The 18,155-nt window shown below is 45.5% G+C and overlaps 1 protein-coding gene across 1 annotated transcript in view; it reads right to left on the bottom strand.

Annotated features, from left to right (window-relative positions):
* FRMPD3 (FERM and PDZ domain containing 3) overlaps positions 1-18,155 on the bottom strand; it is a 93,544-nt gene that overhangs the window by 21,465 nt on the left and 53,924 nt on the right. Inside the window, 4 exon segments of the mRNA XM_064278661.1 lie at positions 11,960-12,139; positions 13,965-14,054; positions 16,208-16,334; positions 16,667-16,803. Of these exon segments, the coding sequence (XP_064134731.1) occupies positions 11,960-12,139; positions 13,965-14,054; positions 16,208-16,334; positions 16,667-16,803 (534 nt within the window).

Below are 18,155 nucleotides of genomic sequence, written 5' to 3'. Positions count from 1 at the left end.
GAGGTTAGCACAATTGGACTAAACCAAAAGCAAAGAAGTTTCCTGAATAAACTGAATGCTTTGAAGGCAGGCGTAGCAGGGGCAGGGGTCTGGGGACCATGGGTTCAGGGGATGTCTAAGTCAATTGGCATAATAAAACCTAATAACAAAACATTCTGCATCCCACTTTGAAGAGTGGCATCTGGGGTCTTAAATGCTAGCAAGCAGCCATCTAAGGTGCATCAATTGGTCTCAACCCACCTGGATCAAAGGAAAATGAAGAACACCAAGGACACAAGGTGATTATGAGCCCAAAAGACAGAAAGGGCCACATGAACCAGCGACTACATTATCCTGAGACCAGAAGAACTAGATGGTGCCCGGCTACAACCGATGACTGCCCTGACAGGGAACACAACAGAGATCCCCTGAGGGAGCAGGAGAGCAGTAGGACCCAGAACCCAAATTCTCCTAAAAAGACCAGGCTTAATGGTCTGGCTGAGACTGGAAGGACCCCGCTGGTCATGGCCCCCAGACCTTCTGTTGGCCCAGGACAGGAACTGTTCCTGAAGCCAACTCTTCAGACATGGATTGGAGTGGACAATGGGTTGGAGAGGGATGCTGGTGAGGAGTGAGCTTCTTGGATCAGGTGGACACTTGTGACTATGTTGGCATTTCCTGCCTGGAGGGGAGATGAGAGTGTAGAGGGGGTTAGAAGCTGGCGAAATGGACATGAAAGGAGAGAGTGGGGGGAGAGAGCGGGCTGTCTCATCATGGGGAGAGTAATTGGGAGTGTGTAGCAAGGTGCATATGGGTTTTTGCGTGAGAGACTGACTTGATTTGTAAACTTTCACTTGAAGCACAATAAAAATTATTTTAAAAAATACGGTATTAATTAGTGGTTTTCTTTGTTTGTGATGTTTTTGTCTAATATCAGGGTGTCAGAGAAATAACCTCCTTACAGAATGAGTTAGGAAGCTTTCCCTCTTCCTCTGTTCTTAAAAAAAAAAAATCAGCACCTTTTCAAGAAACCTTCCCACTATGTGTACTATAATTTCAAAAGCACAGCTTGAAAATAAGTTTGGGTCGGATTGAAGTCGGCAGTGGGGGCAGTCTCCCTAGGATAGGGCAATGGTCTCCACATAAAGACCACTAAAGACCAGCTGAAGAGGGAGTATGGGGCTGTGGGTAGCCTTGATATTTTGGGGTTCCCAGACAAGGTATTAAGAGCTAGAAAAATTGAGAGGAGGGAATGAGACCCTCCTCTGACCAGTGAGAAGGCTACTGCCATAGTGTAGGGTAGTGACAGTACCAGCAAAAAGGAAGTGATATCATGAAGACTTGATAGAACTTGGTCACCAACTAGATTATGCTTCTTTGGCTGTATCATCATCTTGGGAATAATTCTGAATTGAAACCAGTTCAGCTTTTTAGCTAATGTTGTACCAGTTTTCTTTGCTATTTCCCAGGATCTCAACACATGAGTTGAATATTTTGTGATTCATAGAGATCAAGAGCTGTACACTTTTTCTATAAAGGGTCAGATAGTAAATCTTTTAGGCTTTGCAGGCCATATAGTTTCTGTTGCAACATTTCTGCCATTGTAGCTCGGAAACAGACACAGACAATTTGTAAACTAAACAAACAGGTGTGACTGTGTTCTAATAAAATTTTATTTATAAAAACAGGTGGTGGGCTAGATTTGGCTCATGGGCTATAGTTTTCCACCTCATCTAGAAATTAAGCTTCTTTCCAGCTAAATGCACTGGTTTTTATTTATTCTTCACAACTCTCAACTTATTTGCCAGCAGTGATCCCCTTCTCTGGGAATTCTCTTGGATACTGTTTATATGAGATGATATTATATTCTGGTTCTGTAACTTCTGACCATCCTTGTCTCTAACTCTTTGGCTAGCTTTTTGTGTGCAATCACCCAGTCTCAGTCCTCAACCCTCAGTACTTCTCCATCAGGGTGTCAACTTTTTAAAAAATTATTTATTTTATTGTAGTTGTCGATGAGTATATACACAGTAAAACACCAATTCAACAGTTTCTACATGTACAATTCAGTGACACTGATTACATTCTTTCAGATGTGCAACCATTCTCACCCCCGTTTCCTGAGTTGCTCCTCCCCCATTAACTTCAACTCACTGTCCCCTAACATTCCTATCTGTTCCTATCTAATCTTTTGAGTAGTTGCTGTTGTCAATTTGATCCCATAGAGACAGATCTTAAAAGAGCACAATGCTCAAGGCAGACATTCTTTACTAGTTAAGCAAAAATGTTGTTTGGTTTTAAGAAGACTCCAGGGGATATTTTTGGTTTAAGGTTTAAAGGTTATCTCAGAACAGTAGTTTCAGAAGTTCTTGTAGCCTCCATGGCTCCAGGAAGTCTGGAGTCCACGAGAATTTGAAATTCTCTTCTGTCTTTTCCTTCTTTTGATCAGGATTCTTCTACAGAATCATTGATCAAAATGTTCTGTAATGGTAGCTAAGAAGCATCCAGTTCTTCTGGGCTCATGGCAAAGGAGGCAGGTTGTTCATGGTGGCAATTACCAACACATTCCATTTCCTCCTCCTATTCTTGACTCTCCTTCCAATGTTGTTCCAGATGACTAGAGACCAATTGATGTGCCTCGGATGGCTGCTTGCAAGCATTTAAGACCCCAGGTGTGATGCAAGGAACCAGGAAGTAGAATAGAAACACTAAATATTGGCCCAATTAACTGGGATGTACCATGAAACCATGACCCTAACCCTCCAAACCAAGGAATCAAATCCTAGGAGATGTTTGGTTGTACATAAGTAGCCTCAGTACCTCTTCATTCTTTTTTGTCTTTGTTGTAAATACATCTGCCACAGAACTTTTGCCAATTAAACTTTTTACAGGTGTACAACTTATTGACAGCAATTACATTAATTGACTGTGCAACCCTGCCCTTAATCAATGAGATTTTTCTATCACTGTAAACCGAAACTCAGTACTCCATAAGCAATAACCCCCAGAGTGTCAACTTTTACCTCTATGCTGGGGATTCCAAAATCAACATCTCCAGACTATTTCCCTCTTGAACTCTTTTCCTATCTCAGAAGTTGTATAAACAGCACTTATGTCTATATCACACAATCTTGTGCTGGATTGAATACTAACTTGAATTACTGAATAGTTATTGTACATCCAGTTAGACTGCATACCACGGTAAGGCACTTGGATTCTGCCTTATAGATGACAAGTTCATGACGCTCCTATGGAACCCATGCAATGTGATTGAGAGGAAAAATGAACAGTCATGCTATTTTCTCCAGTGAGAAAGGGGCCAGGGATGAGATGTTGCTTTTGGGTCATTATTAAAAGGGGCAAAATGAATGTTTGTATTTTCAGTTAATGGACAGTTCTCAGTTACAACAACAATGGTCAACTTTGTATACAACAAAGTAAAGACAGAAGAGGGGTGGAACGGGGAGAGAGTAAGATACCCCTTTCTGCCTTACCCCCTTGTCACCAGTGCCAGAAGGATATGCAGAGGTTTGGATGTGGATAGCATTTGCTAGGCTTGTCTCAGAAGCTTCCACAGACATCATGGCCATCGCACTGACATTGCTTTATTTCAGGCCCTCATCATCTTCCTCCAAGACCAAAACTTCTCAAGGTATGTGTGAGTGGGTTACGAGCGTGCTGAGATACTGAGCTTCTCAGGCCCTTGGTCCTATTACCTCTGACCACAAGAAGTCTCATCTGTTTGTTCCAGTGTGCCATATAAATTGTGGCATTTTCTTATGATATGGAAAATGTTGGGACACACTAACCTAAGGAACTCCAATAGCCTCCTGTCCTAGTTATCCAGTGCTGCTACAACAGAAATATCACAAGTGGATGGCTTTGACAAACAGAAATCTATTCTTTCACAGTCTAGTAGGCTAGAAGTTCGAATTCAGGGCAGCAACTCTAGGGGAAGGCCTTTTCTCTCTGTTGGCCCTGAAGGAAGGTCCCTGTCATCAATCTTCCCCTGGTCTAGGAGCTTCTCAATACAGGGGCCCTAGGTCCAAAGGGTGCGCGCTGTTCCTGGCACTACTTTCTTGGTAGTATGAGGTCCCCTGTCTCTCTGCTCAGTTATCTCTTTTATACCTCAAAAGAGACTGACTTAAACCAACCATAAACCCGTTACTGTGGAGTCATTCCAACTCATAGCAACCCTATAGGACAGAGTAGAACTGCCCCATAGGGTTCCCAAGGAGCAGTTGATGGATTCAAACTGCTGACCTTTTGGTTAGCAGCCTAAGCTCTTAACCACTGCACCACCGGGGCTCCAAGATACAACCTAATCTTGCAGATTGAGTCCTGGCTCATTAACATAACTGCCTCTAACCCTGCCTCGTTAACATCATCAAACTAAAAAACCAAACACAAACTGGTTGCCTTCGAGTTGATTCTGACTCATAGTGACCCAATAGGACAGAGTATAGCTGCCCCCATAGGGTTTCCAAGGAGTGGCTGGTAGATTCGAACTGCTGACTTTTTGGTTAGCAGCCATAGCTCTTAACTACTGTGCCACCAGAGCTCCATAAACATCATAGAGGTAGGATTTATAACACACAGGAAGATCACATCAGATCACAAAATGGTGGGTAACCACACAACACTGGGAATCATGGCCTAGCAAGTTGACACAAATTTTGGGGGGACACAATTCAATCCATGACACCTCCTGATTGGTCTCCCTGCCTCTAGCCTCTACTCACTTCACTCCACTTCATCTCCATATTGCTGCCTTAAAGGTCTTTCTAAAACACAACTCTTATGTCACTTAAAATCTTCAACAGCTCATCACCTACAGGAAAAATTACAGTGAAGGTCCCTGGGTTGCGCTAACGGTTTGCACTCAGCTGGTAACCAAAAGGTTGGTGGTCTGAACCCACCCAGCAGCACTGTGAAAGAAATAGGCTTCTGTAAAGATTACAGCCAAGAAAACCCTATTGAGCAGTTCTACTCTGTAACACATGGGGTCTCCTAGGTCACAAATCAACAACAGACACAAAATCAACAACCAAGTGTCTTACAATGGAATGCAAAGCCCCTCAGGACTTGGACTTGACCTACATCTCCACCCCCCTCTAACTGTGCCTTCCTCCCATCACTGCTCCTCACCTTATGCTCCAGCAATGACGATCATTTACAGTTCACCAGCTATGTTCTCTTACACCTTCATACCTTAACCTATGCTGATCCCTCCAGCTGAAATGTTTCTGCTCCCCACTTTGTGCACCTGGCAAGCAGCTACCAACTGGCTAGAGGACTCATGGGCAGAATGACTGAAAGGTGCATCCGTTTATTCTAGAACAAGGCCAACACAGTTCCTGCTCTCATGGAGTTTATACTCTAAAAAAAAAGATAAAACATAAAATTATCACACAAATGAATATGACTGCAAGCCATGATAAGAGCTATGAAGGAAAAGTACAGCGAGCTATTAGAACATAGAAAGTCCTGGAGCGGTGGGTGTGTGGGGTGGGGGGCATGAACATGAGCATGTGTGGCTAATTTGAATTCAGAAGTTGAAGAGAGCTTCTTTGAAGAAATGGCAATGGCTGACAAATGGAATGGGGGACCATTTGAAAAAAGGACTGGCTGACTAACTGATGGACAGACTAAAGGGCTGACTGGCTAAAGGGCAGTCTGGCTCACTGACAGACTGGCTGACAAGCTGGCGACAGGATAGGCAGAACGCCTAACAGCCTGACATTCTGACCAGTTAGCTACGTGGCTGGCTAGTTGGCTGGCTAATGGACAGAATTATTGACTGGAGGCTGAGTGACTAATTGGCAGATCGACTTAACTGTCTGATTTCACTGCAGCTTCCCCTCTTATTTCTTATCCCTAATATAGCCCCGTGTCGGTAATAAAACAGTATGATGGTAAAATCCTGTGTACAGAGAGGGCCAAGCACATCCTCAGCTGGCTCAGCACAGCACATCGGGGGCCTCTGCTCTGCATCCCCAAACAGCCAACTAGGCCCCAGCACAGGCCAAATGCAACTTGTAAAAGGAACACAGATGTGCTTATTGCCAACAGGGGTAAAAACCAAATCCAAGGCAGGCGAGCAAAGAGGATGGATAGATTTTCTTAGAAACCTTCAAAAAACATTTTATTTTAAATAGAATTTTAATGATCATGATGTCTAATGTAATGCTTGTCCCTGCAGAAAGCACTAGAGCAATAAAGCTCAAACACAAGAATAGCAGACACACTGGTCCACAAGAGATCCCTTGGGACCTTCCTTTGATGCTTTCTTTTCCCCCTTATGTGCTTCTGTAGTAATGGGGTATGGTAATGGCACAGTGATGTCTCAGTCCCAGACTGCTGTCTCTTGGAGAAAGATATTTGAACACTACCTCATGTTCGCTTCACTACAATCAAATAAGCTGAGTGAAAACTGTAACTAAATATGCCTGGGCCATTTTCAAATGGAAAATGAGAAAAGGAGAATGGATTTTGATGCATGTGTCAGCTGTAGGAAGGTACAGTAGGGATTAATTTGACATGCTCCAGCCCTGTCTCCTTCTCAGGGTGCTCTGGGAGCTTTAAGGCACCCAGAACTTTGGGATGCCAACCAGGGAGAAGATTGGCCCTGGGGTAGCCTCAGCTCACTCTAACATCCCCAAAAACAGGATAATGGTGGGAATACAAGATACTGAAAGGGGAAAGGGGAAAGGGTCTTTGAGCGCAGGAGACTGGTACATTCGGGTTCTTGCCTCCACAGCACTGGGAAAGGCTAATTGGGCACAACCAACAAACTTGGAGGCAAGGCAGAATATCACTTTAAGACAGTGGTTCTCAGGCTAGATGCACATTAGAATCACCTGGGAAGCTTTAAAAACACTATACACCCTTGGGCCCCACCTCCAGAGATTCTGATTTAAATTATCGCATGCACACACACACACGCACACACACACAGTGGTTTATAAATCTCCTCACATGATTCTAATGTGCAGACAGGGCTGAGAACTACTGCTTTAAGTGAATAATCTTAGTTTTACCAGGGCTCTTCCAGAATACTCCCAGATCAGAGTAGCATTATCTAGGGGGAAATGGGTCAAGTTTGGTTTTTAACTTCCACGTCCCCCTGTTAAGGAATTTCAGACAGCCTTTCTTAAGCATCCCTGTGTAGCAGTGTACCGGTAAATATTTAACAACCAGTTCTCTGAAGTCCTGATCTGTAGCGTTTGCCAATTAAAAAAAAATTTTTTTTTTATTCAATTTACCTGGTGTAAATACTCCCACTATGGCCGCTTTCAAATTACTGTCACAAAATCTTTGAACACAGAGTTGGGAGCGATGTGCCCAACTGACTCTTACGAGCCCGTGCAAACCAGCTCCAGAGTGCTACTGGCCCTACGTGTAGACTCCTACCTTGCCCAGGGAAGCCATTCTCTAGTAAGGAGCTTCCCAGACCCTGTTCCCCCAAATCCTGCGCATTATGCACAGATATGGAGAGAGGCACCTCTCCATAACCAGAGATGCTGCTGACATATAAAGCGCCTCCAGGAAGCCTTCCTTAATCCCCAGCCAGAATTAATGTTACCCTCCTCTCTACTCCTATAACATTCTCTTGGTACCTCTCCTATGCCACCTCCTCCAGTCTGCCACATATTTGTGTACTTCTTTCTCTCATACAAAATGGCAAATTTCTTGAGGACAAGGAGCCATTTTTTGTTTTCAGCTTTGTATCCCATTCAGTGCTTAACATGGTTCCTTGTAACAATAAGTTCATACTAAATGACTCTCAAATTGAAACCTTGATTTGTTTTTTCCCTCAATATTCCCCTTTTTCTCTCTCACCACTATATCGCTGATCCTGTCTCTACTCATTTATGTGGGAAAGGGATAAAATACTGCCTTGTCCATTTCATAGGGCACTGACTTGTAACTAGTGTTGCAAATAGCAGACATCTCTGATTACAGGTGCATCAGATTTTATGTAACAAAAGTCGGGTGTGAGCAGAATGGTCATTATATTGTGAATGTGGTATCTAGGAGCTTGCTATTTAATGGAATCTCATTAGTTTTCTGTTGCTGCTGTAACAAATTAACACAAACTTACTGGCTTAAACAATACACATTTATTCCCTTACAATTTGGAGGTCGGAAGTCTGATACCAGCCTCACTGGGCTAAAATCAAGTGTAAGCAGGACTAGGTTCCTTCTGGAGGTTCTAGGGAAAGATCCATTTCCTTGTCTTTTCCAGCTTATTGTGGTCACTCGCATTCTTTGGCTGATGGCCCCCTATCCCCATCTTCAGAGCCTACAATATCAGGCTGAGCTCACATCATCACATCACATCACATCACATCACATCACATCACATCACATCACATCACATCACATCACATCACATCACATCACATCACATCACACCACACCACACCACACCACACCACACCACACCACACCACACCACACCACACCACACCACACCACACCACACCACACCACACCACACCACACCACACCACACCACACCACACCACATCAATCACATCACATCACATCACATCACATCACATCACATCACATCACATCACATCACATCACATCACATCACATCACATCACATCACATCACATCACATCACATCACATCACATCACATCACATCACATCACATCACATCACATCATATCACTACGATCTTCTTTTCTGCCTCGCTCTTCCGTGTCTAAGGACCTTTGTGATTACACTGGGCCCACCGGGATAATCCAGGATAATCTCCCTATTTTAAGGTCATCTGATTAGCAACCTTAATTCCATCTATAACTTTAATTCCCTATTACGTAGTATATTCACAGGTTTAGGGGATTCAGGCAGGGACAGCTTTGGGGGCGTATCACACGTGGTACATCTTTTTCAAAGTGGAAAAATCCTAATATAGATTATTGCCCTGAGATTTTCATCTGAATTTTATCGACTGCTTAAGGTAGGACATACCTGACTAAACTACCACCTGACGGTTGCACCTCTGGGCACTCATCTCATCTACCTACCTATTCGCTGTTTCCCACTCAGCAAAGCGCAGCCTTTTCCTGGCCCCCAGTCCATTCACTGACACATCTTTTGTTTTTCCCGTAGTGTACTTGCTCATCTCTCCCCCACCCGTGATTTAGACCCACTGTGTGTTGTGCACATAGCACTGCCCTTTGGTGTGCTTCGGCTACACTCAGTAGGGAATAAGTGATTAGATGTAATAAGACATGTGTGTGATGTCTGTGCAAGAGAGGCGTGTTGGGGGATATGTGTATCACTCTCAATGACGCTGCATGTTTCACATTCGCTCTTCCCTCTGCATTACCACTGCTGTCCCTCCAGCTCAGGCTCTGATCACTTCACCCCTGCACTGGCACCACGGACCCCTTCTTGCCTCCGTGGCTTCATACTAGCCTGACTCCCAGCCATACTGATCAAAGTCAGCTTTCAATGTGTTACTCGTCTGCTCAAGAATCTACAGTGGCTTTGCACTCTTCTCTCACATTGAATCTAAATTTTTCTAACTGGCCTTTGAGACTCTTAACCAACTTGCTCTGCCCACCCCCGATCTCTCCAATCTCTTTTATTATTCTCCTCTCCAGCCAAGCAACTATGCCTATCGACCTGCACATATGGCTTGCTTATTCCTGTGCTCGCTCTCTGCCTTTGAACACTTGCCACCTCTCTCTGCTAATTCATGCCTATCACTTCAAGATCCAGTTTACAACACCCTCTTGCAGGAAGCCAGTTCTGGTTAACCCTTTCCTGTTCTTTTGTTCCATGTATGTTCCCCTTCACACTTATCTACATGATTTACCTCATATTAGTTTTTCTTCACCGATGTTTTGCTTTTGAAAAAAATAACAGGTCTCATTTATTGAGTACTTGACTATGTGCCAGGCATGGTGCTGAGACACTTTATGTACATTTTTTTCATTTAATCCTCACAACAACCTTTAAAAAAAATTGTCATAAATATATATACATAATAAAACATTTGCCATCTCAACAATATTTGCATGTACAACTCAATGACATTAATTATGTTCATCATGTTCTCACAAGAACCTTTTGAGATAAGTGCTCATTTTGCAGTTCAGGAAATCAGAGTTCAGAGAGGTTAAGACACTTTCTCAAGGTCACACAGCTAGGAAGTGATAGAGCTGGAATTTAAACCTGGTGTATCTGATTCCAGAGCTATATACATGTTCTAAGGAGCCCTGGTGGTGCAATGGTTAAGTGCTCTGCTGCTAACTGAAAGGTCGGCAGTTCAAACCCAACAGCTGCTCTGCAGGAGAAAAAACCTGGAGATCTGCTCCTGTAAAGATTACAGCCTAGGAGACCCCATGGGGGCAGTTCTACTCTGCCTTATAGGGTCGTTATGAGTCAGAATAACATGATAACAACAACATACATGTTCTGAGGTTGTGCTTTTAAGGCAGGTCATGTATCTTTGTAAATCTGGTCTTCCCAATAAGAATGTATCCTCTCCAGGGCAGCATTCATGTCCACAACTGTGGAAGGATTGCTCCTAGAAATGAGCCCCTAGGCAGTCGCCACTGACCCCTGCTCTACCTGTTTCCTTCCAAAGCTCTGGTTCCATAGACCAGTGGTTCTCAGACCTGGCTCTACTATGGAATCACCTGGGGAACTTAAAATAAATCCTGATGCCCAGGCTGTACTGTGGCCAATTAAATCAGCCTCTGGGAGTAGGACCCAGGTATCTGTACTTTTTAAAAGCTCTCAAGGAAATTCTATTGTGCAGCCAATGTTGAGAATCACTCATGGAACATAGGAGTCTCAGCTGGAAAGCCATTTCCCTGCTATAAACCCCTTTTATTTCTCAGGAGGCCACATCTCCCCTGCATGCTGTGTCTTCCTCCCCTTTCCCTACCTGTCCATTTGGGCTTTTACCCAACGACATCTGAGGAGGGCAGCAATCATTGGTTTAGGGACTAGCCCCATGCCAATTAAACAACACCTCCAAGTGGGTTCCTAAGCCAATGGGAATCCTGTGAATCACAGGTGGAAAAACTAACATAACGAAGCTTTCTGGGTTTCACAAACACAAAAATAAAGCAAATGATTTACTCTTTTAGAAACAGCAAACACTCCACCTCTTACAACAACAACATCTGCTAACACATCTTTCCCTGGGAAATCCTTTAGAAAGACAGAAAAGTTGTGCCTCTTTGAACAGTGTCCATCAGCTGGCAAGCAGGCCTACTCCCCAACTCACACTGGTCACTAGGTATTCAAACAGGAGAACAGTGGAGGGGTGGCTGACCACGGCTGCCAGACTTTGCACAGGCAGTAGCTGCCTGCCAGTCCGAAGGAGCTGATCTATGGGAAAAGTCCTAGGGTTCTGGAAGAACTGAACTCTGGGAGGTTAAATGGGGACCAGGCTCTGTCTTCTTCTCCTCTCTCCAGGTCCCCTTGATTCTGTCCACATACTCAGACACCCTCTCCTCCATGATACAAAGTGCATGTGACTATGGCAGGGCACCCTGCCCTAGGGTGTCCAAAGTGTCTGGGGCTGGTCCATTTACCCCAATGTTCCACACACACATACATATAATTTTCTACATGTGCTATGACATAAGAAAGATTGGGAAGCACTGAGCTGGGGTATAGCTCCAAGTTCTCTAATTCCCCTGCCTTTGGACTCTGCTTAAGACCTCTCTTGGATTGATCTGGCACTCCCAAAAGCCTTCCCTAACACTGATTGACCTTACTATGTGGCCAGAATACCATGTCCCAGAAGGTTGAGAAGGGAAAGAAAGATGAGCCCACAGGGGCCCAGCATCTAAACCACTTCAGAATCACTGAACCCCTCACCTAACGAGTTCAAACTCTCTAACTTGGTCAGAGCCCCCAGTTGACTTCTTCCTCTGTTCTCAAGGCCTGGCCCTCCCCCACACTCAAGGAAAGAAGCAGCCCTTCAAAGTAGGGCTTACCTTGGCATCCATGATGCTGGTCTCCACCCGGGCCACGCCCTGGTTCTCCCGGAACAGCTGGATCTTGCTGATCTTGCTGAACTCGGACAGCACAGTGGTGAGGTTGGTTTTGAGGTCAATAACGTGGCTGATGCCGTGACGGGGCCCCACCAGGAGAGTGGTGGCCGACTGCTTCTCACCCTGGTGCCCAAGTGTGGCAGGCATATTCATAGAAAGAAGGGCAGAGGAGGTGGGGTGAGGAGGCAGGAGAAGGAAGTAGCAAACATGCGTTGGATCAGTTTTACTGGGAGGTCTGGAAACATCTAAGGCTGAGTGTCAGGGCATGAGGACAAGCTTGAGGGAAAAATGGTCTTGGACACCTCACTTCCCAGGGTAGGGCCCTAGGTCGCTGGTCTAAATGGACACTTTAGCCTCAGTAGTAGGTTGATTTAAGTGAACAGCAGCAGGGATGATTCTAGCGAAACTGTCAAATCGGTGAGGATTGTTTTGGTGCCTTTTTAAAACTCCTTTGAGCACCCTCTCCCTACCAAGCCCTGGGGACTTGTTTCAGGCCATTCAAGGCCCAGTGCTCTGCCTGCCCAGGTGGCATCCTGTGCTTGGTCTTTATCTTGCCCCCACCAACAGCCATTAAAACTTGGATTTCTCAGTCAGTGCCTGATTTCCTTAAGACCTTGCCAAAAGCTAAACTGACAAAGTAATTCTGCCTCAGGTGTTGAGGGTTGATTGGGAGCTTAACGGGTTTCTCCATCTCTAAGAAGATACTTGCCTTCTAATAGACATTATAGCAGTCTTAACCCAAAGGAATAGCCAATAAATATTTCAGCATTGGCAGGTGGGTGGAAGAGACATTTAAGGGTGTGTATGGGGGTTGCTATGAGTGGGAATCGACTCGATGGCAATGGATTTTGGGTTTATGGGGGTGGAGGAAGGGGAAGTGGACTTGTAGTGTCCCTCAACTCCCAGTACGTAAATGGCTACCAGTGTGCCTGATGAACTGGACTCCCTTAACTGGTACTGGCAGACTCCTTGGAGCCATCAAGCCTGAGCTCTCTGCCAGCCTATTCCCTGGCATTAGCATCACCCTGAGGAACCTCTTCCATCTTCTATAAACCCTTTGATAAGTGGCTTTCTACCAGTGTGCCCCACGAGCATGACAGTGTGCTCCCGAGGACATGACAAGCATCTGGATCCAGTCAGCAAGATAATTTGGATTTCTTCTCACCATGGCTCACTAGGGTAAACTAGCCTGGGGCATAGTCTTAAGGGGACAAGCTGTGACTTGCCCCAGAGGGGTATTGCTACAGTGGAGGTGCTGGAGACGCGGGGGAAGTAGGAGGACTCAGAAGCCTGGGGTGGGGGAACTGCAGGAGTATGCGTAAGGGCAGTTAAACAGAGCAGGAGTCGGTAAACTATGGCCCGTGGGCCAAATCTGGCCTACCACCTGTTTTTACACTGCTTGTGAGCCATGAAAGGTTTCTACATTTTTAAAGGGTTGGGGGGAAAAAAATCAAAAGAACCATATTTTGTGACTCGTGAAAATTACATGAAATTCAAATTTCAGTGTCCATAAATAGTTATTGGCACACAGCCACGCTCATTTGTTTATGCACTGTCTACAGTTGTGTTTGTGATGCAATGGCAGAGCTGAGTAGCTGCGACAGGGACCCATATAGCCACCTACAAAGCCAAAAATATTTATTATCTGGCCCTTTACAAAAAACAAATTGCTGACCCCTGACATAGATGAAGGGAGACACAAAACGGTCATGGAGGGATGCTGAACACAAATTTCTCCTCCTACTCTACCATTTTACCAGAGGCAGGGCCAGAGCACTACAGGAGGGGAGAGGCAGAAGGAGGAGGAAGAGGTAGGAAGGCCTTTAGAAATATTTGCTGACAGAAAATGCCACCCTAAAGCCCTAGTGAAGTCCCTTTTGCCTCCTTCCCCCCACCCCCATGGACGACTACCAAGAAAGCCTCCCCCTCCCCCACTGCCCTCACTGACCAGGCCCACAGTGTTGAACAAAACGCCCGTAAAGGTCGGAAGTTCATTCAGGATTCGGAGATACTGGAGCTTTGCCTGTATTGCAGAGCCCTGTGGAAACAACCCACCCAGAAATATGAAGAGCCTGAGGAGCACAGGAAAAACAAACCCATGTTCTCAGGAAAAGTCTTAAGATCTTAGGACAGGCACGAATCAGCAAGCTACAATGTGGGAGTGTGAGGAGGCCCTCAGTAAAATGGCAGGAAGGTTCCAGTTTGGACTGCTCTAACCTCTAGTATCCCATCTCCTCTTTCTAAACACTTCTCCTGCCTCCTCATCCTTGTTCCCAAAGTACCCAGCTTACTCATTTTGTTCTTGGTTTAATTCCAACATCTTTCCCATCTCTGGGGCAGTTCTACTCTGTCCTGTAGGGTCGTTATGAGTCGGAATCGACTCGACGGCACCGGTTTTTCGCATCTGACACTCCACCTCCCTGGACTTCTCTCCTGAGATCTTTCAGACTGTCATAGCTACCTAGGTACTGGCCATCCCCTGCCAGGGGTCCCACTCAATACCTTTAATACTGAGAACCCCTTAGTCCCAAGCCTGCTCTTTTTCTGGCATTCCTGGTATCTATCAGTGGTCCTGTCATGCCCCTGGCATTCAAACCAGAAACCTGATACTCACACTGGACTCCTCCCTTGGCCTTCACCTGAGGGCCATCAGTCATCAAATCATCTTCTGCCTCCTAACTCCCTCTCCAATCTCTCCTTCTTCTCTATCCCCACAGTCATTGCTTCAGTGTTTCCTATCTGTATCAGGGTGACAGCCAGGCTACCTTCAGTACTGACACCCCTTTCCCTCAACCTTCTCTACACTGCTGTTAGAAGCACCCTAAAACATAAATTTAATCACATCAGCTTCCTGCTTAAACCCTTCAACGGCTCCCCACTGCCTTCAGAATGAAGTACAAACTCCTTTTTACAGCACATGAGGATCTCCATGGATTGGCTCCTGCCTCCCCTCTTGCCACCAGTGCCCCCCATGCATGTTCCTTGTACTCTCTGTACTTGCTTACTCTGAACTATTTGCATTTCTTTCCATGTATCACATTCTCTCATATCTCCGGGCCTTTGCACAGACTGATCTCCCTGCCTGGCAGTGTCTTCCTCCCACCTCCACCACCCAGCTCATCTAGATAAACTCCTATTTGTCCTTCAAGACCCAGCTCTGGTATCAAAGCCACCAATTCCTGGCCTTGTCCGCCTCCCTCAGGTTGGGCTTGGTGTCCCTCCTCTGTTTCCAGAGCACCCATGCCTATCACACGGTATTGTGACTATCTGTTTTCCCAGACTGTGGCTGACTTGAGGGCAGAAACCATATCTTCTTCATCTTTGTGCCTCCAGTCTGAGCACTGGGGTGACTCAGAAAAATGTTTGCTGAAGAAATGAGTGTGAGCACTGATACTCTCAGCTGGGAAGAAAACAATTTGATTAAATATGCACAGCAAGGTAGGAATGGCTTAACTCTCTGGGGAAATTTGCATTTTAAAAGAGAAGTTAGTTGGTAAAGCAAAGAATCTGGGATGGGAGGAATATATGGGGGCAATGGTATCCTATGTTTACATCTGCAGGCTGATTCTAGCGCCTCTCACCATCCTCCTGCCTCTTCGGCAGGGAGCACAAGCTGACCGACCGACCAAGCCTTACAAGACTAAGAAGGGCCTGCGGGACTGGGGAAAGCAGGGACTGAGAATCCCTCAGAGGGCAAAGGGATATGTGCCTTAGAACGTGAAGGACAGCACAGCAGTGACCTGAGTCCTCACACACCTCCCAGTGACCTATTCTCTAGGTCAGGCCTTGTCCCACTTTGGCTGGGGTTTTATCTCCCAGAATCCCATATCCCAGGAATCAGAAAGCTAGTGAGGGACAGATCAATCATTTCCATGGAAAACAATCCCCTCCCCAGGGCCCAATCCTTTCCACACAGTAGGTGCTCAATCAGCATTTACTAAAACAGTGCAAGGACCTGAGAATTATCTCCTGAGTCTTAACCCCTTTGCTCTCTCAGTGACTTGCCATTGAGCTGTTTCTTGGAGGGGATCAGGTTTGGGGAAAACCCCTCTCAGGCCAAGCTGGATCTGTATTTCAGTCAAAGAGAGCAATGAGGTTCCCCAGAGGACCAGGCTGTGCTGGGAAACCAACCAGGAGTCCCCTGTGGCCACTAGTGCCTGAGCAGGACACCAAATGGCCTACTCTGGGTACCTTGGTGCCGCTGGAAGGATGTGTTTGGTGAGCCTTCAGTTGCTGAGAGAGAGATTTCCGGAGGTTCTTCTCTTTGATGCCCTGCAGGAGGGAGGGGGGAAGAAAGGGTTCCAGGCCCCACTCCTTCCTGAAAGCAGAAATAAAGTAAGGAATTAGTTAGAGAGACAAAGTGGGGCAGAGAAAGGAAGATGGTAAGACAGAAGTTGAATCTGAGAGACAGGAATGGAGGGATAGAGACTGGGAGAAAAAGAGGGATAGGGCCAGGGACTTAACATTGGCCACAGTTTCCTAGTAGAAGCTGTAGTTCAAAGGCATGTGGTCTAGGTGTGAGAAACTCCAAATCCTTCTCACTTCCATCCCATGCCCTATTTTCCTGAAAAGCATAGCATAGCTCAACCTTTGCATCTTCTTCCTACACAGTTATTTGCCACCCTCCCAAAGGGCCCCAGCACAACTCACTCCACATTCTTGAGTGAGATCTTCTGACTAGGTCGAGTGGCTGAGACAGTGATGTAGATGTGAAGGGCAGCCAGGCACAAAAGCATCTCTGGCTTGGGCTCCATTCCAAAGCGTTCTCGGATAACATCATTCCGACTCTGTGAGAGAGGGGAGTCCAAATCTATCAGTTAAAGGAGATGTTCCCTCCCCACCCTCCCTCGTCTATTCCCTTACATCCCAGAGAAGATTTCACGGTGTCAGTAAGCCATCCTAGATCAATGGAAAGAGAAAGATGCTGCCCTTGGGGAAGATACAACAGAGGAGCCTGGAGTCTCAGAAACACTATTCGCTTCATTCAGCAGATATTGGACAGCCTTCTTCTCAGTGACAGATAGATACAACGTCAAGGCCCAAGTGGACAGAAAGTTTAGATTGCTGCAAAAGTGAGACATGGTACCACTCCCTTTTTTCCCTCTTGTTATAAGAGACCTTTTCTCTGGGGATTCTACTCACCCCTTAACCATACAGGGCTCCTCTATTAGCTCACATATGATCAAAGGGAAAGACACATCGGGAGGGATTCTCCACAGTGCTGTGGCCCTGAAGCCCAGGGTGAAGGACAGATTGTGGGGATGGGACAGACATTCTGTTCCTTGGAGTCTAAAGGACAAAAACAGTGATGAGTCAATCTTCCCTACACTATCCTGAAAAGGGTCCCCTGGAACTACTGACCAAGGGCATGACAACCCCCAAACCCTGAGATGAGGGTCAGAGTCCCAGTTATCAATGATTCAGCTTTCGTTAGACCAGTTGTCCATTTTGTTGAGGTGGAACCAGGATGGGCTAGGGGACTAGGGACCTGTGGTGGTATCACTACAGCATAGGAGAGACTGGAAAAGAAATGCTTCATCAATGATCATCTATGTAGAAAATCCAATGGAATCTACAAAAGAATCTACTAGAACTAATAAGTGAGATTAGCAAGGTTGCAAGACATAAGATCAATATATAAAAACCAAATATATTTCTATATGCTAGCAATAAAAATTGGAAACTTAAATTAAAAATCATTACCATTTATAATAGCACCAAAATTTTAAATGTTTAGGGATAAATCTGAAAAAAGTATGTAAAAAAAACTTTGTTGTTGTTAGGTGTCGTCAGTTCGGTTCTGACTCAGGGTGTCCCTATGCACAACAGAACGAAACACTGCTCGATCCTGCGCCATCCTTAAAATCGTTATGCTTGAGCTCATTGTTGCAGCCACTGTGTCAATGCACCTCGTTGAGGGTCTTCCTCTTTTCCACTGACCCTGTACTTTACCAAGCATGATGTCCTTCTCCAGGGACTGATCCCTCCTGACAACACGTCCAAACTATGTAAGACACAGTCTCACCATCCTTGCTTCTAAGGAGCATTCTGGTTTTACTTCTTCCAAGACAGATTTGTTCGTTCTTTTGGCAGTCCACGGTATATTCAATATTCTTTGCCAACACCACAATTCAAAGGC

Source organism: Loxodonta africana, chromosome X (genome assembly GCF_030014295.1).
Source record: "Loxodonta africana isolate mLoxAfr1 chromosome X, mLoxAfr1.hap2, whole genome shotgun sequence".
NCBI classification, from domain to species: Eukaryota; Metazoa; Chordata; class Mammalia; order Proboscidea; family Elephantidae; genus Loxodonta; species Loxodonta africana.
This window is presented reverse-complemented; position numbering and strand designations above follow the sequence as displayed.